This window comes from Phlebotomus papatasi, chromosome 2 (assembly GCF_024763615.1).
Source record: "Phlebotomus papatasi isolate M1 chromosome 2, Ppap_2.1, whole genome shotgun sequence".
Classification (NCBI taxonomy): Eukaryota; Metazoa; Arthropoda; class Insecta; order Diptera; family Psychodidae; genus Phlebotomus; species Phlebotomus papatasi.
The window spans coordinates 37,732,160-37,757,564 of NC_077223.1; the positions used below are offsets into that span (position 1 = coordinate 37,732,160).

Sequence of the window (25,405 nt, forward strand, 5' to 3'; positions counted from 1 at the left end):
GCCATGAAGTGTATAATACTTTACAAATAATAATATTGTGTTGCTTAAAAACTATTCAATTTGGGATATTTTCCACAAAATTCAGTCAAATTTACCCAAAAGGGTAGTAGGAACAATTACTTAATTACAAATGATAGAAAAAAAATACTAAATAGCATCATAAATTCCAATGTGTCCTAGAAAACTTAAAATACTATCACAATTTTTATAGTTCAAATATTGTCTTGCTTGAGTGTATTTAGGACACTCAGCAAAAATATGAATTACTGAGATCTGTACATTACATGTATCACAAATGGGAGGCGGATCCTTCGACATTAGAAAACCATGTGTTAATTTAGTGTGACCAATTAAAACTCTATTTAAAACTACTCTGTCTCTTCTAGTGTATTTAAGGCTACTGCTTTGAAATAATTGAATATTAAATCCCAATTTTGCTAGGCCGTCACTTTGATAAATTCTACTCCAGGATTCTGAAGCCATTTCTCTAGAATTACGTTGAATTAAATTTACCAAGTCAATCGAATAATGCGACTGATCATCGATTCCTTCTCTCAACGTAGCAGTTTTAGCCAAGCTATCTACTATTTCGTTCCCATCAATACCCACATGACTGGGAATCCACATGAGTTTGAGATTAGGATAGTGCTGAATGAGGCGATCTCTAATTTTGGTGACTGTAGGATACGAATTTTCAAGATTTGAAATAGCTTGGAGTACTGACATACTGTCTGACAAAATTATCCTTTTTTCTCCATTATCCCAAGGAATATCACAACCTGTTAATATGGCCTTGGCCTCCGAAGCAAATACTGAAACAAATTCTGGAATTTTTACTTGAGACTCGGAACACAATGATTCATTTTTAACATAATACGTTGCAAACGCGACACCCGAGTCACTTTTTGAGCCATCGGTGAAGACTTTAGTGTGATCCGAAAAACGAGAGATGACTTTGTTGAATTCTTCAATATATCTAGCTGGAGAAGTTTCTGATTTTTTAAAAATTGCCAGAGAGAAATTTATCATGTTATCTCTGAAATACCAAGGGGCTTGTGTAGGAGGATCTACTGTTTTTAAGTTTGATATTGAGATATTAAATCTTTCTAAATCTTGTTTTGCTGTAATAATAAAGGGTGTAGGCTTACGGAATCTCATTGAAAATTCATATTGCGACCTTATTAAATCTCTGTCATAACTTACACTCTTCGTGAAGTATTTGACATTGATTCTTGAACGTCTGATGTCCAATGGGGTAAAGTTTGAAATTGCCATAATACTATTTATTGGGGATGATCTAAAGGCGCCTGTTGAAGCTCTAAGTGCTGCATTTAAAATTGGATTTAACTTATTTAAATTGCTAGTGTTCGTTGTACTAACTGCTGTGCTGCAATATTCAATACGACTACAGATCAAAGCATTTACAATGTTCAAAAGCTGCTCTTGGTTAGAACCCCATTCCTGACTAGAAATATTTCTAACTAAATTTAAATTTTTGGTGAGACTGTTCTTAACTTTATCTAAATGCTTATTAAACAAAAGCTTTCTATCAAATTGAATACCTAAGATCCTTATATCGTCCACAAATTGGATCTGATGTCTTCCCATGAAAATATCCGGATCTTGACAAATTCGTTTGTGACAGAAATGGATAGCTTGAGTTTTTTCTGCTGAGAAGTGAAACCCGTTCAAATCGGCCCATTGCATTATGTTGTTTAGGGCATTTTGAATATTTAAGATTAAACAGTCGTAATCTGGATGTGAAGAAAACATTATTATATCGTCAGCATATAATAGGAACTCAATTCCCGGGGTTTTATCAAATTCTTTTGTAACACTATTGATTGCTATCAAGAAAAGAGTTACAGATAGTGAACTGCCTTGTGGGACACCATTTGTTAAAATGTGAATGTCAGAGACTTGATTACCAATTAAAACCTGAATTTTTCTATTTTGCATAAAATTGTCAATTAAAGATATTAAACTGCCATTTAAACCCCATTCATGAAGTTGTTTTAAGACTATTACCCGCCATACTTTTTCGTAAGCTTTTGAAATATCTAGTGAAACAGCTATAGTATGATTACCTTCTTGTCGGTTTACTGCAATGTAATTTTGTAAAAATGTAACATTATCATTAGTGCTTCTAGAGTTCCTAAAGCCGTACTGCCTTTCAGACAACTTGTTGTTAGATTCTAACCACCAGTTTAATCTCTTAGCTATCATTTTTTCAAAAATTTTGCTAGAACAATTGAGCAGGGATATTGGTCTATAACTTTCCACAGATAACGGATCTTTGTCTGGTTTAAGAATGGGAACTACACTAGCCATCTTCCATACTTCGGGAAACACTCCACTTTCCAATATTCTATTATAAATAGCTAGCAGACTTGTTTTAGAAGATAACTCTAAATTCTTCAACATATTGTAAGTAAGAGTGTCTGGACCCGGAGATTTTCCTTTCGCTTTTCTCATACAAGTGTTCATTTCATTTAGTGAAAAAGGAACATCAAGCATTGATAATTCAGGAGGTTCATTACTTATTTGAATAAGTGATGTCTCCAAATAATTTTTTCTATTCATACTGGGAGAATCAATAGGGTCATCTTTAGAGTTATTCTGAAAATAATTGGCCAGCGAGTTTCCAATCTCCGTTGGCGTGGTAACAATGTTGTTACCAGACTTTATTTGATTGATAATCTGCGTCTTATATGTCCCCCTAATTCGATTAATTTTATGCCACATATCCCCAGAAGTTGTATTAGCATCAATTGTTCGAACGTAATCTTGCCATGTTTTCTTTTTGGCTTCTAGGCACTGCTTTTTAAGTTCGGCTTTAAGAGCTCTGTAATTCCTGTCATTTTCTTCGGTTAAATTTTTACAAGCTTTTTTGTAGGCCTTTTTACATTCTTTAGAAAGGGAAGCTATACTATCATTCCACCAGGCTTTTTGTTTGACTTTAGGGACTGCACTAGTTTTAGGAACCATTTCATTAGCAACGTTTTGTACTGTTTCAGTGAATTTGTCTATGGCATTATCTAAATCTAAATATTCTAGTGAAGGAAGGGTTTCTTCAACCCTCCTACCAAATTTAATCCAGTCTACATCTTTTTCTTTCCATCTTTGACGTCTGTAAGTATCAGGTCCCGCATTAATTTCAGTAATCTTAATCGGAAAGTGATCACTGGAGTGGTATGAGTCTAAAACGTCCCAATCAAATGTATGAAGAATTTGTGAGCTGCATAATGCTAAGTCTATCGCTGATAAAGTTCTGAAACCAGGGTGGAAATAAGTGTTTTTTCCCTTATTTAGGTATACTAGTTCATTATTTAAAAGAAAATTTTCTATTGTCCTTCCTCTTGAACATGTTCGCACGGATCCCCAAATCTGATTGTGAGCGTTAAAGTCTCCAACTATGAGTTTGGGAGAAGGAATCTGATCCGACAGCATTTGAAGTTCCGAAGGCTCAACCCTCATATTAGGTTTTAAATAAAGGGAACAAACAGATAATTCTCTGCCTTTATATACAGTTCTTATAGCTACAGCATCAAGAGGAGAATTTAAATTAATCTCTGAAAACTTAATATTGGAGCGATTAGAAATACAAATAGCCACTCCACCAGAAGAATTAGAGTGTGCATTAATATTAGCAATAATTGAGTAATTTCTCAGTTTAGGAACATCATTAACTCCAAGGTGAGTTTCTTGAAGACAAATAAAATGTGGATCAAGATCACACACTAGTCTCTGAATGTCGAAGAAATTGTTATAAAAACCGTTTATATTCCATTGAATCAAAATCATCTTAAATATTTATCAAAATAAATTCAAAAATACTAATAATAATCAAATGACTTTCTAGTGTGTGATTTCTCTTGAAATACTTACATTCATGCCAAAATGGACCAGACCAGACACAGAACCACACGCCCCAAACCCAACCACCGCTGTACACCCACAAAGAGCATTCGAAGAATACACTAAATGGGCACACAAACGGAGCCAGGCCCAAGCCCTGCAGTCCCATGTCCAGTCCGGCCCACCCTAGCACAAACACTATCAATACTAATTTAAAGTATCTAAAGCATCCTTAATGACGGTTCCAATTGTTCCTGACGATGGAAGTTGTGGGCTGCTACCGGTGCTGTTGTCAGCACCCAAAAAGGTGTTTCCAGAAGAAACACCAGGCGCCTGCGGATGTCCTTGTTGGGTTTCCGCAGAAGAGTTTTCCTCCGTGTCCATTCTGTCCTGTCTCAGGGACTCCAAGAACCCAGTTGAGGGCAAACCGACGCCATTTCTTTCATCTCCTTCATTGCTCTGTGCTTCATAACCCGGGAATACTGTTTTCTTTGACGCTTGAATTTGTCTCAGCATCTTGGAAGCCTTAGAACGGGCAACCACTTCAGCAAAAGATTTATCCAATCCACGAGACCTCATATACTCCTGCTTTGCCGCGAAGTATGACATCTTTTGCGTCACCTTTATCCTCATTATTGCAAATTCTTGCTTGAAGATGGGGCACTTCCTCGACCAAGAAAGATGATCTTCCCCACAATTTGCGCAGAAATGGGGATTTTTACATTCACCCTCGTGCTCATCGTACAGACAGCGTCCACATAACTTCTTATGGAGTCGGCATTTGTCAACAAAATGTCCATATTTTTGACATTTGAAACACCTCATGGGATTTGGCACGTACACCTTCACTTTGAGGGGATAGTAAAAGGCGTCAATTGACTCAGGCAGTTGAGGAGAGTCAAAAACCACAATGAAAGATCCCGTATCAATCATTTTTCCTTTTTCAGCCTTCCTTTTAATAGCTGTCACGTCCGAAATGTTGAACGCCTTCAGTTCCTCCTTCAGCTCCTCTATTGGCATGTGGGTCCAATCATAGCAAGCTATGATCCCCTTAGATTTGTTCATTGTCTGGTGCACAGAAACCTTCACTGATTTCCCAGCCAACAATTGCAACTTCAAGAGTGGTTCAACCTGATTTTCATTTTTGATCTCAATCAAAAGAGTCTTTCCACCCAACAAAGGCTGCAGCCGCTTAACTGTCCCAGCAATTTTTGCAATCTCTCGTTTCACTTTGAATACCGATAGAGTCTTCATGCTCTTATCGGCTTCAACTCTCTCCACTACCAGGAATTTTGGTCCATTGTTATCATCTCCTCTCCCAAAAACAAACAGGTTTCTTTCTCTCTTTCTCTCTAAAGTTGGGAAATCCTCTTCCGTGAAAGGAGTCTCCCTCACTCTCTTGCGGACAGCGCCGGCTGGCGCTCCCGCCATCCTGCTCACTCTTTTACACTTAACTGGGAGACTTTTTTTTTATGAAATGGAAATTCCCAATTTTCTATTTTCACAATTGAAAATTCACTTTCCACTGTTCAATATGACAATGTCTTTTACTTTAGTGTCCAATTTCACTATTTCAATTGATTTTTAGAGACTTTTTCTTAATACTAATTGATTATTTCACAGAGCTTTGCGCAAATCAGACTGCTCACGCTCGTGATGAACTGTAGACTCCGGTTAATTAAATAAAATATTCTACTATCGTGTTAAATTTATCAATTATCTAGAACAAACATAAAATAATACCCCTTTATATAAAAATTTCACATTTTAATTTTTTTTCGGACTCTAATGGAGTCAACAGTCCTGGAAATAATTGACTCTATCGAGGTTCCACTGTATATATATTTAGAGTTAAATAAAGAGCTTATTTTGTTGCACAAATAGAAAATTATAAAACACTTTCTATTTGGACATGGTTTCAAAACATTATAGTTAGGTAATATCTATTTCAAAACTGAAAATGGCCTTTACAAAAAATATTCGTTACTTGACGTAGGGGACGTAAGTATCACCATAATTGTAATCTATTCCACAAATTCTTAATCTCTCAAGTATAGATATACAAAGCTTGTAATGAGATCCCTTATCGGTTGAGAAAACAGGAATTTTTAATGGGTAATCAATCAATTTTTCTTCAGTTTTTTGATTAAACTTAACTCATATTCACCATTAAATTATGAGAGTAACCACTACACGAAAGTTAAATTATGATTTCAATATGGGTAAAATTATGTTATGGACCATATTTCTCGCATTAGTGAATTTTAGAGTAAAACAAAAAGACATAAAATCGGATTTTGAGGAAAAAAAACACCACAGAACAAATTGCCTCTCACAATGATGAAGCACATTTTTACTAACTTTCATCATGGGGAGCTTTCTTCATAAATATCGAAGAGCTGAAAGCTCTGTGTCACAGGATGAAATTTACAATAATTCAGAAAATTTATCTTCTTTGAAAACAAGAAAATTGCACGATGGGAAGAAATTGGTTAATTTAGGGGACAGAAATCGACTGGGAGTGACATGATGTTGGTGACTTTTAGTATAAATTGAGTTAGAAAGGAGCTTTCAAACCACTCCATTGTTGATATATATTACGATGTATAAGCACGTAGAAACCAACAGATGTATAAACTTACAGATTGAATGAGAAGACACAGTGTTGCTGCTGTAGGAAATAGAAGTCGTGTGGAAAAGAACAGTTTATTCTTTCCCATCTTTCACAGACGCACAAATGAAGCACTTTTCTCAATAGACCACAACGGAACTTTCAGTTCTTTCAATGGATCCTTTTTTTCTGAACAATCAACTGCAATTGATGGTGATAAAGACACTTTTATCTGGAGATTATAGAGATGTTAGTGAGGAAATTGTAATAAGAAACGTTTAAATGGGACACCTCAGATTAGATGTCTCTCTTTGTTTTGAGGATTCCCGCGCGACTGCTACAACTTGTCGCATTCGCATCCCTTTTTATATCATTCCGAGAGTCCTACCACTCCTCGTGTATGGGACGCCGTCAAGAGGGAGGTTTTTTTGAGCTTGCGCCCTACAACACACCCCTTAGCTCCTGAGGAAGGCGCAACATGGGATAAACACGCGGGTACTGTAGGGTAGTTGATGTGGAATGGAATGGGAAAAGTGAAGAAGCTCAACATGAAATCGAAAGCTATCGATGTGCTTAAATAAGTTTGCACATCTCTCGTAGCATTTTCTCCATGTCCTCCAGGGGATATCAACCGCAAAAAGAATGACCCCACATAGTCATGAAGGGAGCAAAAATGGAGACTACATCTCACTGAGAGAAATTAAATGAATAACACTTCGCGAAATGCTCGAACTGATGACTTAAATGATACTCTCTGTTTATTAAATACTTTATTAATGGCAGTTGTTTTTCAGTGCAGACTTTAATTTATCAGGATTACGAGTTTGAGAATTTCGTATGAATTATCTTACACGGTTTTACTGCATCACTTTTACGTTTACCGAAATGTAGGCGGATGAAAGTCATGTTGAAGAGTTAATATAATGTTATTGGTTCCCCGATCAGAAGCATGACTGAGAATGTCTGATTTATTTTTTGACTAATTTACATTTTCGATATAGGGGAATGTTGGCATGGTTCTCACAGAGTGAACCTTCAAACAACGCAAATTTTCTCTTTGTTTGCAAAGAGCTAGTTCGTCATTTTTTATCCATAAGATAGATCATTATTAGGCTCATGAAACGAGATGAAAAGTGATAGGTCAGCTCTTTGCAAACAAAGAGAAAATTCTCATCGTTTGAAGGTTTACTTTGTGCGAACCATGCCTACATTACCCTACAATATGAGCTAATTATAAAAATTATAACTTAAATTTCTACAGAAATAGGGTTGTTCATAACAATGTTACGGATTCCAGAGTGGTCTCTCAAATACATCCAAATTCTATCTAAAATCTTTTGACCTACAACAAGTTATGACAGAAGGACAAACATATTTGCAAAGGGTTTTGAAACCTTAATTTAACAATAAATAGTAATAAGGCAATTAGAGCTTGTGGTGTAGGGATCTTTACAGGCAATGTTTGCAAATTTGTATTAAAAAAATTAAATTAAATTAAAAAGTAGTCAGAAAAAAAGCTAAAAATTATACAAATTACAAATATAATTTTTATCTAAGATTTTCAATAATCACATTTAAATGAAGTACGTGGTCACCGGCGTCACAGCATCCCGATCCCGTCAGAATGTCACTGTGGACGAGTGGAATTTTGAGGTTGTCAATAACTTCAAATACCTCGGATCGGTAGGGGAGACTGGGACAAGAGGTCACAAATCGAAAATTTCAAAATTTAATTTCTTCCAAGACAAATAAAATAGCGGCTTAAAATTTTTTCCATAGATAGCCTCCATGAACCTTCTTCAATGTCGTAAGTTTGTTAGAATTCGAACAGGGAATTTATAAAATAAAAAAAATATAGAAATTTTTAGCCCTATTTTTGAAATATTTTCCGTGCAGAAGATATGAATTATTAGCTACTTATTTTAAATATGAATATTTCCCAAATTATCTGGATATTATTTGAATACGAATCCGCTATCTATTTTAGAATTTAACAAAGATACTTTTCTCCAGAAATCCTTTTATTAAAAGCGACCACTTGGGGTAAAAAGTAATAAAAGCTATGGAGCAAAAAGTAACAAAACCGAAACAATTTCTGATGTCCCACGGTGAAAAGAAACGCCAATGTTATGTATCGCCGCTTGTTCTTTGCATTGGTCACACGATTTGCTTTCTTTTGTGTGTTTTTTTTCTAAAATAGCTTAAAATGCGCTTTTCTCGCTTAGATAGAGAAAACGGTGTTTTACAAAGGTGTAGTAAGAATAAATTTCCTATGAAAATATGTAATTTAGGTATTTTACTTAAATTTATGGAATCCCATAATAAAGCGAATCAAAATGTGAATGTGATAGTATCTTATGCCTGATACTATTTGCCCTAGAATTTTTGAGAATGATCACAAAATTACCTTTTAGAAAACGGCTCGATAAATATATTTCCTTACAAAATAGAGGAAAATGACTTTCACAGAGTTGTAGAGAGGTAGATTTCCTATAAAACTGTGCTAATTAGAAATTTTGAAGGTGCTCGAGTAGCTTGTAAAAAAATAAAATATCCGTTTTGTGACTTTTTGCCCCAGTCTCCTCTAATGACAACGGCTAATGAAATTGGAATAGAGGTTAACGAGAGACTCGCGGCGGAAGATAGAAGTTACTTTGCGCTCTCATCAATAATTCGATCAAGGAACGTCTCGCTGTCTACAAAGATCAAAATATACAGAACCATCCCGTCTGACCAGGTAAGCGTGGATTATAGCCTGAGTTAACCCCTATCTTTCATACCTTACTTTTAAGCAGCTTCCATACAAAATACCGCTTACTAAATATATGTGAAGGACACTGTTTGCGTTCATGGTGGTGAGCAGTAGATCTACAAAAATTATGTTGCCGACCGTGCTGCTCAGCTGTCAGTGACAAGATGGAATACCTTCCAAATCATTTTATTTGTTTTCAAATTCATTCAAAGTTTCTTAGTGATTTTGTGCGATTTGAGTGATTTTATTAATAATAATAAATATGCGACACTGTGTTTCGTGTTGGAAAAGGTGGAGTGATAATATTAAATAAATTATAGTAGACTCTCGCTAATTCGGCTCTTTTAAGATCGGGATACTTTTTAATTCGGGCGGCAGTTAAATTGGAAAAAAAAAATTGTTGACATTTTTCAAGTTTGATTATGATTATCGAATGAAGCCAATATCCTTAAATTTGCCATTTATCTTAGTTTTAAGTTTAGTTTAAAGGATATTCATGAAATTTACAATAAGTATAATTATGTAAATTTAATATGTGCGTGAAGATGAATAAAAAACCGTTGCACGTCAAACTGTTTGACGCCCGAATTTCTCTCTAATTCGGGGGACATTTCGGTCCCAAATTCCCGAATTTGAGAGAGTCTACTGTACAACCCTAAAATACGTGTTTTTATTGCTTTTTCGTGGGTATTTTTAGGAGACAATTTTTTTACGCAACGATTTTTCCTTTTTAAAAGTGTTAAATCGTTAATACCAGTTCAGTAAAACAGTTCTTTATCTTTGTAGCTTCTGTCGTTTGTATAATATTCGGAAGTGAAAAAAGGTAGTGTTGTTGACAGTTTCATGCGCCCGCCATTGATGTACGTGGCAAAATCCAGTCCTTAATCCGGGCCTACCAATCGGATCTTGCCGATGAAGGCTAAAAAAGTGCCTAAAGCTGGGTGTTCATTAATGGCTCAACGCTGGGCCCCCTTACCCTGCGTCAGACGGGATACTGAAGCCAGTCACAATGTATGGCCTGGAATCAATACCGTTTACCCGCACTGAGGAGAGAAACCTGCTGATTTTTGAGAGGCGAATTTAAGTGCCCTTCCATGAGGAAACTACAGGGGAATTCCGAACACAACTGAACCACGAACTGGAGGAGCTTTATGAAAAGGCCAACATTGTGGACTCTATTCGGGCGAGAAGATTAAGCTGGATCGCTAACATTTGCTTTATTCCAGAGATAGAATGCCCAGGAAACTGTATGAGCGAAATCTGGAGCGGTCTAGAAGGAGAGGGCGTCCCCCCGAGATGGAAAAACATACTGAACGATGTCCTTGAAACCATGGGGGAGCTGCGACGCTAGCACACCTTGGTTTTAGATCGTGTGGAATGGCGAGGTGTTGTGCAGGAGGTCTTGTCTTTTAAAGGGACGTAATTGGCCACTTAAGCCCTTAAGACATTTAAATGATCTTGGGAAACTGGGGCCGTAAACTGAGTACTTCAATCGATACAAATATTCACTGTCACTGATCCAAATACACTCTGAAATGAGCTGGTGTGATATACAGTAGCGGTATTGGGAGCACATAGAAATGCTGTGATATGGGAACGGGTACCCATGTCGGGGGATAAAATAAAAATGGAGTACGTATACAAGGAGCTCAATTGTGGACTGCAATAGTGGCTGCACCGGTAATTTGAAATGGAGAACTGATTCCCTGGCAAAATCTTATGTCAACCACAAACCAATGAAAATATAATCTAATCATTAGTTTGACGTTAACCCGTCTCTCGGCTTAAGTCGTAAATGTGTCTAGCACATTAGACTCATTCTAAAGCCCAAAATAGACACAAGGATCAGCTTAGGGATCAGCCCGAAAAATGAGAATTGGTGTCGATACACTCACGAATCAGCCCATAATGTGGAGGATCAGGCTGATCCTCTAAATTCATGAGGTCTAGTGAAATTACGGGGATTAGGCGACATCAGCGCCAGTGTTGAAAATAAAAAGCTTCACTATGGGTGTTTTTAGGTGCTTTTCGAAATGTCAATTGGTTGAAAAAACATGGAGAGTAATGGTACGCAATGTTGCAAAATCTTAAAATGCATTAAGATTGGAGTAATGGGAAGGTCAGAGTGCTCTTTCCTGTACGAAAAATCCATTAATAATGCACATAAGAATTCCTTAAGCAATCAAAGTGTGAAGATTTAATAAAAATTTACGCTGAAAACGCTAATCCTTGATCCTAAATCCTCAGTGTATGATAGTTTGGGCTGATCCTTTACCACTAAATTTTTCGAGCTGAGTATTCTCTAGGATCAGTCTGTGTCTATTTTCGGCATAATTGTACAAAGTAGAAGGCAATTGAACTCTACATGTAACGCATTTGCGTTACTGAACTCTGATCGATTGTAGTTGTTATTCTTCCATGTAAATTGAATAAGCGAGTTGGAGCTTTTAAAAGAAGCCACTCGTGGACGAAATGCGAGAAGCGAAATTCTGTGGCAATCGTCCAATTAGTTTGAATATCGCCACATTAATTTGCAATGTGATCTTTTATTCGCTTTTTCCGATTTTTTTTTTTCTTATCCACACTAGATAATTTTACTTCTGAGAATTTCCACATCATTTAAATAAGTGTAATTTTATTTGGCGCGCATTTTCCTCTAATAACTAAGCAGTGCTTCCTGCTCTAGCCTTCCAGCAAATGAGAATTTTTGATAGATTAACATTTTGCGCGTCATTTCCGGTCTTCACAATTTCATGACATATTAAGAGGACATTCCTAGACTGGAGAAAAACAAGAAAACGCGTGGAAAATAAGCAAAAAAACCCGAGTTAAAAATAATTGCTATGTATAGAGTATATTGTTGTATATTCTAAATATTTTTGGTTGTTATTGGAACCACCCTACGCGATTAGCATTCTAAACTCACCACTTTGATGGAAATCTTAATGAGTTTTGCGTTGACAAAAATGCTAAAGGGGAGATGTTTAAAAAGTGTGACGTTTTGATAAGAGCATAATAATACAATTAGGGGAGACAAACATACAAATTTTACTGACAAAATTGTTATTATTATGAAAATCTGGACTAATCGGTATATGTGAAAAACCTACACGGTTGGTAGTGTTAACCTTCTGACATGAACGGAAATATTAAACACTTTTTATACTTAAAACTATCAAAATATTCCCCGTGTTTATTCTCAATGCCTTCAAGTGTTGACATCTTTCTTGATTGACGATTCTCAGACTAGAATCATAAATTGCATGAAAAAAGTTCAAACAATAAGAGAATTTGCTGGTGTTTTTTCTACGCAAATTTACGAGGTAATCCATTTGGACATTTCAATCGAATGCCATCATCAATTGTGATCTTATCAGTTGGCGTGAGAACACTTCTTTTCCCCTATAAATATAAAGACTCTTAGCTATTCATTAACAGTTTATCGTGAAATTTAGTTCTGTTCTAATCAATAGAAAATTGTAAGTTACACTTTTCAAATAAGTGGTGTGACGTTTTTACATTGGTAAGGGTAGATTTATTTAAAATTAAAATATTATAATGACCGTTTTGGTAAATAAATACCCGAAAAGTTGTGGAACTAAAGTGAAATGTATGTATGGATTTTAGTGAATAATTATGAGGTATATGGCAATGAACACATTTCATACTATTCTAAGGATTCTAAGTCAAATTAAAATAGTTTTACTTCGTCTGATAAGCTACTTTTCGTGCCTAAATTTATTAATTGGTGAAAACTTATTGGCCATTACTCATCAGTTATTCAAAATTAGTTTAAATCTTTGAACTTCAAATTCCTCTCCAAAATCCGCCTCATTTTTAAATAGAATATTATAAAATGGAACAGCCGATATTCAGAATGTGCATACCTATCATACTATATAAAATTACTTGAAATTTAATTCATTTTCAACAGCAGCGTTTGTATTTGATTTTACATAGATAGGCTTGAATTAAGGTAAAATGAAATCTATAAATAAGCATCTCCACTGTTCAAATACATTTAATGAATTAATATTCTGCATAGAGTGAGAATAATTTCATAGTGAATTGTTTTATAGATTTAATTTAAATTTTCAACTTCATTTTAATATTATTGGGAAATTTAATTTGAATGTAAGTTAATAAAACAAAGTTTTCGAATTTATAAAATCATTGCTATTATTTGAAAATATTATCTCATTATTAGAATTCTTCCTTGCAAACTAGTTGCTTTCTCTAGAATATGCAGAAGTGTTCTGATTTTCACCCTTCATGAAGCCCTTCTTACTGTGTTATCACACTTGCACATTAAAATTTTAATATAATTCACATTAATTGTCTCTGGTGAGAGACCAAATGTGTAATTTGTGTGTTTGAATCATTTTATATTCAAAATTTGATCTATTTGTTGATAAAAAGGTAGACTTGACCCGCAAAATTTGATATAAATTGATTTATAGCATTAATGCGAAAAATTAATGCGATTTTCTCTTTAATTTTTTAATGTGAAAAATATTTATGCTTTAGGTAAATTTAAACTTATTTTTGCAGGCCAAGTCCACTTCTTTATCAATAAATAGAAAACCCCAAATATTAAGAGACTCAAAGACACAAGTAACATATTTGGACGCTCAAAAGAGACAATTAATGTGAATTACATTAAAATTTTAATGTGCAAGTGTGATAACGCCGTTTCACTGTCTTCACTATCATAACTAAATAACTTTCACTATCACTTTTTTTTTCGAAATTTCTATGAGTAACAAATTAAGTATACGAGCGTTTTGCTAGTGTTTTTCTCATCAAAGAGATTAATGCAGATGTTGTAAGGTCTGGTATTGGCTAGGAAGTGCCAAAGTATTTTAATTTAGAAAAAAATCGTATTTAGACAGCTATTCAATTAACAACTTTAACACTTAAAGGTCTTAAATGGCATTTTACGATTATTTTCCTTTTACTGCTCAAACTCCACGGAGGTATATATAATCCCTCGATTTTGAGTTATATATATATTTCGAGTCGTTACCCCCCAAAGGGTCGTACTTTGTTAGAATTTGGGAAATCTGAAGTTTCGAATTTTGTCGTCACTATTTTTGTCCGTCTGTCCGTCCGGCTGTCGCCAGCTCTAGAGGTCAAACGGTTAGAGATAGCAACTTGAGAACTAAGGGGGACCCCCTATGAGTCGACCTAAGGATCGTTAACATGCCCCTCATTTTCCCCCCATCCCTTCCCTTCTCCACCAAAACCATGTTTATTGGGATTGCTCGAAAAGGCATCATGTGATGTTTCTCATTTTTGAATGATTCAACGGTATTTTCGTCTCAAGGCAAAAATACCGTTGAATCATTCCTAATAACGCTTTTTCAAGGTTAAAAGTTTAAAAGGCACTAGAGAGCGCATTTTTCAACAGAATGGTATCGTGTTCGCGCTCATTGGAAAGGTCTTGGAATTTCTTATAAAACTGAACCGGTTCATACCTGATAACTAATTTTTATCTGAAAATCAATTCTAATACTTTTAAAACTATTCTGGAGATCTTTTGAGTGATGCATTGGTTCAAATCGTTTGAAAACCGGTAAATGATGCGAAAATACTTTTGAGGTATAGCATCTAAATCTCGAGTTCGAGCATTTCGCAAAGCCTGGGTCGCTTTGCCACCCCTTTTATTAAATAATTTACTATATCAAGAAAACTTTTATTTATATATCAAATTCGATTATGCGTATATATGTAAATAGAATTGAAAAGAATTTATTGATTAATGCCCAGGTTACATATGTATATAATTAACTGATTAATTAATTAATTTATTTATTTATTTAGCTTTATTTTATAAACGTGAATTTTTATTTTTTTCTCAAAAATATTTATTTATTCATCAAAATCTATTTTCTTTCATTCAATGTAATTTCTGTCAGCTATATAGCACTTGTGCTTAAGCTTTTTCCAATCAGGGGCCTCTCGACATTTCATTTTTTCCATACGTTTTTGCATAGAGGCACTGCAAACTATTGGTAAGTTTTTTCCTAAATAGAATTGACTTATCAGTCTGATATATTTCGAAATCGTGCATTAAAAGCTATCTAAAAATACATATTTCATAATGTTCGCCAAAATTATACAAGAACTACGAGGAAATTTGTTTAAATCGCGGTGCAATAGCTGCAAAATTTTTACAAGGAAAAGTGAAAGATATCTTCACTCTTTATTAGGCTTAACGGGCCCCTGTTCCAATCCTTGGAGTCCTTCTGATATGCACTTTTTGATACGCTTTTGAGCACTTCTGGTGATGGGGTCTTTATCAAAAATTCAAATTATGCAAAAATTCTTTTTTTTTGTTTAAAGTAGACTCCCTGTCCCTAAATACCATTGTTAATGTTGGAGTGTTTAATTTCATTTTTCCATACTAAATTTAAAGTAGATTCGTTGATTATTTTTTTCAATATCAAAAAATTGCAAGCGGTAGTTGTAAACCCTGTATTGTTTTTAATCAGATATTGAATTTTAGAATACGAGACCTATCGATATGAATTTATAGATATAGTATAGGGATCCTTGTTCCCCGAACAAATAGTGTCAATATCGTCAACATAAACGCCGTGCTTTTAACCACTGTCTCCTCTGCACAGAAATTACAGAAATTTCACTATTTTAAGATAATATTTTATTATATTATTTATTAATTAATACAGCCTGACTCTTTATCAGTCATAAATTAAGTATTCAGGTTGGTTAAAAATAAGGCATTTCAAACAAAATCAAAATTATTCCAATTGGTCTAAATATACGCATTCTACGGTGGAAATAACGTCTTTATTCACACTTTAAAAAATTTATATGACTTTACTCAGAATTAAAAATTTTTCTTCTTATAGACATTCACTAATATCAACTTATTTAACTGGCTAATGATCTGTATAATCCACTTTATACAAAATTTTCACAAAACTAGAAAGAAAAGTATTTCTCAAGATCTTGATTAAATTCTATGGACATTTTCAGTGCCAATTGTGGGATATAAAATTTGAACATATCTCTTTACGAGAAGAGCTAGATTAAAAAAAACGTTATAATAATTGCATTTTGTTAGACATATAAAATAAATATTAATATTTTGATAAGATTGCCAACAAAGATTCTCTGCCGAGAGGTGTTCTTTTGAGGCTATATCCGTTTAATTTTTAGCTGCACGGAGAAATCTTTTGCCGGATTACTAGAAATGAGTACCGTAACAAACTTATGACCTAAAACGTATATTTCTGAAATATTTTTTGGATATAAAAAAAAAACAATCCTAAGCTCATTCTTTTATTTTATGTAAAGTAAAGTGCCCTTAAGTCGACCGGTTCCTTAATTCGACCCGTTCCTCAATTCGACCGGTAGAGTTATTTATTCAATTTATTTATATTTGCAATAATATTTGGCATATGATCTAACATTAATAGGTCCAATAAGTCAATTATTCCATAAATAAAGACGAATTAGTGACAATTTTATAGAAATTCACCATTAAAACATTTAAATATTGACCACCGGTCGAGTCGAGGAACCGGTCGACTCGAGGGCACTTTACTTTACCATTGAATTTTTTCGGTTAAATAAAGAAGTTTCTAAAGTTGTCTATACCGTGTTATCTTCAAATTTACTGAAACATAGTTAAATTGATAAGCTGGTTGTAATTCGCTAAAATCAAGACCTATAAATAATTAGATATGTAACTAAAATTTAACGTCTATAGTCTATTCTACGATGAGTTATGAGTTCGGAAATTTAATTTGGTTTGACATTAAATTTAAATATTATCAATTTTTTTTAAATACACTCCGAAGTAAAAATTTCGATCCAAATTAAATTAAATTTGTAATTCTTTTGTTTGGTTATTAAATTAATTTAAAACCTTAAAAAAACTTAAAAGATTGTACAATATAAAATGAGATAAAGCTTATTATTTAATTTTGTATAGATCAGTAGATGAAGCCTCAATTCTGGCTTGTACTTCACCTTCTTGGTGCCACTTTTGCGGCATTCCGACCAAGAGACTCAAAATTGAAATGTGAACCCTCTCTAACGACAGTCAGTGGATCACTGGCAAGCGCAATAACTGGCCCAATCTGTTCCGGTGATTTACTTTTTGAGGACAACTTCGACACTCTCGACTATGAGACGTGGCAACATGAAATTACACTATCAGGAGGTGGTGTAAGTTTCTCAAAGTTCCTTCATGAGTGAATGAACTTTCTAACTTGTTGGCATATGAATCTGCAGAATTGGGAATTCCAATGGTACACCAACAATCGATCCAACTCTTATGCCGAACAAGGAGTTCTGCACATTAGACCATCACTCAGTGCTAATGACTTTGGTGAACCTTTTCTAACATCTGGCACTTTGAATCTTCACGGTGGAGCACCGGCAGATCAGTTTGTATCTCTTTTGCTGGGGGGGTTGTTATCATCGGGGTCATAACACAGTTGCATTTTTCTCAGGTGCACAAATCCTCAATTTTGGGGCTGTGAACGTACAGGTAATCCCATGAATGTACTAAATCCCATCAAGAGTGCTCGCATCAGAACAGTCAACTCCTTCGCCTTCAAGTATGGCAAAGTAGAGGTGAATGCCAAGATGCCGAGCGGAGATTGGCTTTGGCCAGCAATTTGGTTTCTGCCGAAGCACAACTCCTACGGGTCCTGGCCGTCATCTGGCGAGATTGATTTAGTGGAATCTCGTGGCAATAGGGATTTGATGCAAGGGGGTGTTCATATTGGGGTAGAGCAGATGACGTCATCTCTCCAATATGGCCCATACCCTCAGCAAAATGCTTGGAAGACAACCCATTTTGCACGAAATACGGCCCAAGGAAATGGTTTCAACAAAGATTTTCATCGTTATCAAATGGAATGGACACCAGGTATTAATTTACACCCCAATCACCTGATTGCAATATAAAAATCAATCTGTAAGGTTGAAAAAGGGTATTTTAGCATCTTTGTTCAACAATCTCAATTTACTATAGTGAGATTTTTCATATTTTCTTTTCTTTTTTTATTTATTTATTTATTTAATATAATTACGAAATAGAGAGAATGGTTTTAAATTTTCCCATTTAATCAATCAACCAGTATTGAGATTAAAATGGCAGAGAAAGTGAAACATATTGGCTCAGGGGTTTTGCAGATGATTTAAGAAAACGGAAAATATGTTAAATTTGAGATTAACAATCCATTTCAGAGAAATTAATGAAACTAATTGAATCCATTTGCAGATTTCAGAGATTGCAGTATGTCAAAATGCAAAAAAAATCGTTGAACTAGTTATTCAAAAAATATAAAAAGGAGTTTGGGGAATCATCTAACACCAAGAGTCAATGATTTTAGATGTTTGGTCTCTATAACACTATGAAAGAGATCCACGTATTGACAAACACTGGTGCGTAGTCTGATTCGCATAATCATGATAATTTACCCTAAAAAAGTCACAAAAGGTAGGGTAAATTCAGCTAACTCAAAACTTGCTCTAAATGGAATTTTTTCGCTACTCCAAATGGAAACGTCATTGTTTTCATGATAAATACAGTACTAAATTATTATATTTATATATTTTCTATACCACAGTTTCATTATTTAGTTAATTTTGCTCCAAGTAAAGCGAAAATCCACTCATATTCACAAATTTTAATTTGTTAATTTCTCAGAAAAATTAAAAGTGTACCTTCTCACCATCGAAATTTTATTATTCACCATCGACCTTGTTTTCCAATGAAAAACACAATGAGGTGATTGTTGTTTATTCGTTTTGTTCAATATTTATGTCATATTTCTGGCTAATTTTATTTAAATTAAGTGCTAATGTTTATTGAAAACGGTACGTGAAGTTTTCAAATAAAATAATTTCCTATTTCGTGAACAAAAAGGGTTTTTCTGAAGTATCTGCAAATGCTTCAATAGGAAACCCCGGAAATATGAATTTTTTTTGGAGAGATTTTCTTATTGTTTTAGATGGGAAAGGAGAAAAGACCAGGAATAAGAACAAATCCTGCGTTCAAGAGCGACTCAACAAAGTTTTGGAAGCCTTTCGTCGCGGTTTAACTTACACTGTTTGTCTCCAATTAGAAACTTTCCCTTGTCTCTATTTGGATTAATTTGTTTCCAATTAGCAGCATTTTACACTCGTGTATTTTTCTTGTATTTAAGGAGTTTTCAAATTAATTAAAAAAGAATTTTCACTAAACAGTCACATTCTAGAAGAGTCAAGGAGCAAATTTATGTAATTTTCTTCAGAAAAAAATTGAACTTAATGTGTTGAGCCTTCTGTCAAAGTTAAAGCGTCTGGAAATGGTTTTGAATTAGGACATTTACCCTATAGAGAAAAAAAGCGAGGCTCAGGGTATAACAACAGGGAGATACATTGCTATTCCCTGCAAATAACCTTTTTTTCATTCACACAGAAAAATGAAAAATTCTTAAACAGAAACACACAGGAATTTAATTTCAAATCCCATCCAATGAATGCCAATGCCCTAATTCTAAATCCTTGATCATTTAGTTTTAGTTGCAATTTGCAAATCTGTAGACATTTTTCATTTTCCAGCTAATGCAGAACTTAAGTTCCCGATCTCTTAACTTGAAAGAGCTAGGGATTCTAGCGCATGTCTTTCGCTCAGAGCTTTTAAACTTAAACGCCTCGGGGATTCACGTCCATTTTAGGTTCCCAGGATCTTTTATATTCTTAAATTTAGAGTCAAAATTTTTCTGTGTGTACCTAAAATCAATTATAAACCTGAATTAAGGATAAAAAATAATTTTCTGTTATCATAATTAATTATTTGTTGTTTGAAGTCTCTTTTTTGTATATTTGATATTAGATTTTTAAAATTAATTTTGCAATATAGATAAATTATGACTGAAAATTGCACAAAAATCCCGAAATGATTTCAAAATTAATTTCGATAATTTTTTTATAAAATGTAAAAACATATCTACACACAGAAAAATGGAAAATTCTTAAACAGAAACACCCAGAAATTTGATTTCAAATCCAATCCCATGAATGTCAATGTCCTAATTCTAAATCCTTGATCATTTAGTTTTAGTTGCAATTTGCAAATCTGTAGACATTTTTCATTTTCCAGCTAATGCAGAACTTAAGTTCCCGATCTCTTAACTTGAAAGAGCTAGGGATTCTAGCCCATTTCTTTCACTCAGAGCTTCTAAACTTAAACGCCTCGGGGATTCACGTCCAATTTAAGTTCCCAGGATCTTATATATTCTTAAATTTAGAGTCAAAATTTTTCTGTGTGTACTAATCTCTCAAAAATATGATATTAGTAAAGTTCTTTGAAATATTGATGAAATTTATTATATTTAATATTTGTATTCAGATTCTAATTACTTTTTGAATTATTTTTAAGTTATAATTATATAAATTCATAAGAACAGAATATTTTTCAGTAAGGCTATTAACGTATGAGGTTTCTTTTTTATTTATTGTTTTCTTACCTTGCCATTTGAAAAAAAAAAAAAATTTATAGATGGATGATTTTGGTATTTATTTTTATGGTTGTATTTAATTTTACTTAAGGATTTTTAACACATGTTTAAATTAATAGGCCTTAAGGTTTAAGACCCTGGATAGGGGGTTGGTTAAGGGGTATACAAACACCAGAATATTTTGTTAAAAATGAAAAGAAGCGTTTTCGTATCTTAAGACTTTGATTAAGAATATTTCTTTTCAAAATTGTAATAAAAATTGCTCTTTAAAAACGCTGAATTGTGTTATTTGTTAGACTTTAAAAGTTTTCCAAAAACTTTATCAGCATTAAGTATTTATTTTGAGGGTAACAAAAAAAATTACAAAAGCAAGTCAAATGCAAATATTTCACAGAGTGTAAGTGAAAAATCTTATTTGTAAGAGAGTTTTATTTTTAATTTCGTTTTATTTTTCTTTAATCTGATATCAAATCAGTTCTTAAACTAATATGTTTGAAAAATCCAGTAGAGTATACAAGTTTGCATATATCATAATAATCTTTTTGATATCATTTTTCATATTCCTTAACTCCAATCATATTGCAGATCGAATAACATTCAGTATCGATGACGTGGAAACCGGCACCATAAACGTGGGGGAGGGCTTTTGGTTGTATGGCAATTTCGATCTGAAGGCTCCTGGGACAGAGAATCCATGGCGTTTTGGCTCTACTATGGCCCCTTTTGACCAAGAAGTGCGTAGAAAAAATTTACCCTAAGACACCAAATCTCAGTCGGAAACATACTAAAGATTCCATTCCTTTTTTTTGCGTTTCAGTTCTATTGCATCATTAATCTAGCTGTGGGTGGTACAGGATACTTCCCCGATGACGGGGTAAATCCCGGTGGAAAACCCTGGCTCAATACATCTCCCCGGGCTGCTACAGAATTTTGGAATGGGCGCAATCAATGGCTACCCACATGGAAACTTGAGGAGAATTTCTCCAAAGATGCTTCCCTTCAAGTTGATTATGTCCGGATTTGGGCACTTTAAACTACATGGGGATTAATGGGGGATTTCTCTAGTATTTAGTCATTCTTCTTATAGAGGGGAATTAGAAAATATACTGCAAGCATGATGAAAAACGTTAAATTTCTATTTTGAATGGTTGAAAATCACAGAGAGTTATAAACATTCACATATTGATTGATATTCTTACTGATAGAATGTCGCTCGAGTTGTAGTTCATCATCAGTGACAAAAATCTAAACATTCTTCCTATGTTTCAGCAGCTGGTAATCGTTTCATCAGAAAATTCTTTATAAAAGCTTTCGGTGAGCTTTGGTAGAAATTTAAAGTTCAGGAGCTTCAGGAGTATATATCCAGGATATGGGTGTAGAACTTCGAGTAGACAGGGTTCTAAACTTGATTAAAGAGAATTCGCTCTACTACAATTCTATTTGTAGTAAGGACACGCTGTTGTTCTCCTAATTTAAAAGTGAATAAGAAAAAAATATAACAAAGATCCGAACGAAATGAGACGGCATTGAAACTGTTTTATTAATAATTTTCAAAAATTGGAAGTAACGATTTGTGTCTCTCACATTTTATTCTAATTTTCTCATAAAAATTTTCATATTTTACATGATTTGAGTGAACAATATGGTTTTTTATGTAGTGCAAGTGGTTGTTGTTATGCAGAATAAAATGGGAAATTCATGGAATAACCCGAATCACCAGACGAGGTATATAATGTTCATGTCATTTGATGTTCCATATTTCGTCGGTGGTTTAATACAATTTATACAGAACTCTGTGCCAGGATTAACATATATTTTGTATTAAGACTATTCCCAAAGTAGTATAAAAGAAACAGTGCTATAGTAATACAAGAATGTTGCTTTCTCGGTTGATATTTGGTAAATAATGAAAATTAATACAATTAATCTAGATTGACTTATTATAAACGAGATCCTTAACACTAAACCTACCGACCGTTTTTGGTCGTTTTTCGGTCAAATCACAAACCGTGGTAGGGTAGAATACTCAACAAATTTGTCTTGAAAAATAGCAAAAAATTAAAATTTAAACACTGAAAAATATATTACATGCATATTTTGAGAAATTCATAAAGTTTGAGCGCGACACTGTTCCGTTTAAATGTGTTAATCTTAAACCGGTCAATCTGACCGGGTCTTGGTAGGTTTAGTGTTAAACTCCTAGCACTAAGACTGAACGTAAATTTCAGTTTCTCTCAAGTGGCTTAAGTTATCGAATTTATGAGGAAAAGCAATGTGTTCACATATTTAATTGTTTTCACTACGCAGCTTCTTCTTAAGTTTACCGGTTCACAGCCTATTTGAACCGATTTATGAATCACTAAAAAATCGTTTAAAATAGCTTAGCATTAAAACAATTCAATTTCAGGTAAAAATTAGTTATAATTTTATTACTGGCTCATTAGTAACTGAATTTCAGTTGAAAACTGGGTTCTCAAGAGCTTTTTTTAACCTTAGATTTTGAAAAACTATTATTAGGTATGATTAAACAGTATTTTCGTATTTGGACAAAATGTCCATCTAAAATTTATCCTAAAACGAAAAAATCACACAACATGTTCGAGCAATCCCAAGTTTTTATCTTGTGTTTGGTCTCTCAATATCTGATAGCAGACAAACGGACTTAAAAAATTGATGAATTATTTTCACAGAGAAAAACTACCCTATATTTCAATTTCAATTTTTTCAATTCATTTCTTCATCACAAAAAATAGGGTATTTCCCTTTTACAAATTTGTGGCAGATGAAAGATAAAAAATGCAAAAAAAAAATCAGTGAAAAAAAAGATTTTGAAAGAATAATAAAAAATTAGTTAAAAAAAAGAAAAATTGTTAAGATTCAAAGAACTACTCAGATGAGTTTAGGAAGTGCTCCCTTATAGCAACAATTGATCTTCTCGTAAAAGGAGGAAAGAAGAGATTCAGAACTTTTATGGGATATTAACTTCTGTTAGTAAAAAGGCTCCAATTAAATTCTATAGGGTAATTTGTGACATAATTCAAGAAATTCAAAATTTAATAATTTTCAATCACAATCGGTATTGATTTAAAGGTATTGTACCATTGACATTATCTCATTGTAGTATTCATTTTAAGTTACTATGGTATTAATTTTATCCTATACAGTAGACTCTCTCTCAATCGGGAATATGGGGCAAAATGTCATCCGGTTTAGCGATAGAATTGAGTGTCAAAGCCTTTGTAAATTCCACAAAAAGCGTTCAATTATAAAGAATCACGATAAAATAGGAACAACTACAGCGAATTTGAGCAAATTAGCTTTATAATTAAACTCGAAAATTGCCAATAAAATTTGTCGCCCGATTGAAAAAGAGCCGATTGAGTGAGAGTCTACTGTATTTTGATATGGATTTTAGGGTATTTCTGTACTGATTTCATCCCATACTGGTATAGATTTTAGAGTATTACAGTATTTAATGTATATCAGTTAGGGCATTTCGGTATTGATTCTATCTCATTGAGATATTGATGTTAGGATATTCCGGTACTTATTCTATCCCATTTCGGTATTAAATTTAAGGTGTTCTGATATTGTTTCTATCCCATTGCGGTATTAATTTTTGGGTTTTTCGGTATTGATTCTATTCCACAAATCACTAAAATCAATACATCAATGGGATAGAATCAAAACCAAAGTGTCCTAAATTTGATACCCCAAAGGGGTAAAATTAATACCGAACTCCCCTGAAATCAACACACCAATGGGATGGAATCAACGATACACCCTAAACTTAATACCAAAATGGAATAGAATCATTACCGGAGTGTCCAAAATCAGTAACACAATGGGATAGAATCAAAACCGGAGTATCTAACATAAATACCCTGATGGAATGAAATCAGCGCCGAAATACCCTAAAATTGCCTAAAATCAATACCAAAATGGAATAACATCAATACCGGATTTATACAATACTACTTTCTTCGAGAAAATGGATTTGCAAAAATCAATACAGTAAGTTAGATAAAATTAATTACACGATGTCTAAAAATTAATTCCAATTTAAGGTAGAATCAATGCTTTTTTTCTTAGAAAATCAATTTTACAAAATTTATACCTTAAAGTCCTAAAACCAAATCCAAATATTTCTGAATTTATTCTAGAATTGAAATCAATCCAAATTCTACCTATTTTTGAGAAAATTTGGTAATTTTGGTATTAAAATCATGGTAGGAGGAAGTGGGGCTACTTTGAGCTATAGGGCTACATTGTTATACGATTTCTTCGCATATTACTAATGCAAACTGGACTTAAACATGATGTAATTTGGATAGGCAAAGTAATTGTGGATCTAAATAAAATAATTGTAAGAACCAGCTTCATTTAGAAATAGGCGAAAAAGTAGTATAACAATCTAGCCCCACAGCTCAAAGTAGCCCCACTTCCCCATATTAAAATTAATATAACGCATATTGAATCTGGATACTTTAAAAATTTTTTCAGTGTTTATTGCTTTTTCGGTAGAGTTCCTTCCAGCAGTTAAAATATGAATATTTTCTAAAAATTTGCTTTGAGTTTTTCTTAATATTTGAGAGTTTCGTGGTTTAATCACTGAAAGAAAATTAGGCTTGTAGTTGGTAAAACCCTTGGTTCGACTGTCACAATTCTGAGTTCAAGTCCCGCCTGCTGCAAAAGGTT

General features: G+C 33.7%; 2 protein-coding genes across 8 annotated transcripts in view; one reads left to right on the forward strand and one right to left on the reverse strand.

The window, feature by feature from the left end:
• LOC129804106 (neuropeptide-like 1) overlaps positions 1–6,810 on the reverse strand; it is a 46,759-nt gene extending 39,949 nt beyond the window's left edge. For 4 of the 6 annotated variants that reach the window (XM_055851184.1, XM_055851182.1, XM_055851179.1 and 1 more), the window contains exon 1: positions 6,501–6,810. In XM_055851184.1, coding sequence (XP_055707159.1) covers positions 6,501–6,578 — 78 coding nt within the window. In that variant the 5' untranslated portion in view covers positions 6,579–6,810. The remainder of the gene's footprint in view (positions 1–6,500) is intronic. The other 2 variants (XM_055851185.1, XM_055851180.1) reach the window with 1 other exon arrangement.
• A 5,844-nt stretch (positions 6,811–12,654) lies between these two features.
• On the forward strand, positions 12,655–21,832 carry LOC129804120 (beta-1,3-glucan-binding protein-like). 2 transcript variants are annotated; one of them, XM_055851200.1, is made up of 6 exons: positions 12,655–12,744; positions 17,185–17,420; positions 17,487–17,641; positions 17,708–18,129; positions 21,293–21,441; positions 21,525–21,832. In XM_055851200.1, exons 2-6 carry the CDS (start codon positions 17,193–17,195, stop codon positions 21,738–21,740), a joined length of 1,170 nt encoding a protein of 389 aa, XP_055707175.1. In that variant the 5' UTR covers positions 12,655–12,744; positions 17,185–17,192; the 3' UTR covers positions 21,741–21,832. The 2 variants fall into 2 exon arrangements, with proteins under 2 accessions (XP_055707175.1, XP_055707177.1); XM_055851202.1 differs by having other exon boundaries at positions 12,677–12,700.
• The last annotated feature ends 3,573 nt before the right edge of the window (positions 21,833–25,405 follow it).

Excerpts from the sequence above, each read along its gene's own strand:
- LOC129804120 (XM_055851200.1), top strand. The coding sequence starts at position 17,193 with ATGAAGCCTCAATTCTGGCTTGTACTTCACCTTCTTGGTGCCACTTTT. Across the intron at positions 17,421-17,486 it reads TTACACTATCAGGAGGTGGT|AATTGGGAATTCCAATGGTA; the intron begins GTAAGTTTCTCA and ends ATGAATCTGCAG. Across the intron at positions 21,442-21,524 it reads TGGCCCCTTTTGACCAAGAA|TTCTATTGCATCATTAATCT; the intron begins GTGCGTAGAAAA and ends TTTGCGTTTCAG.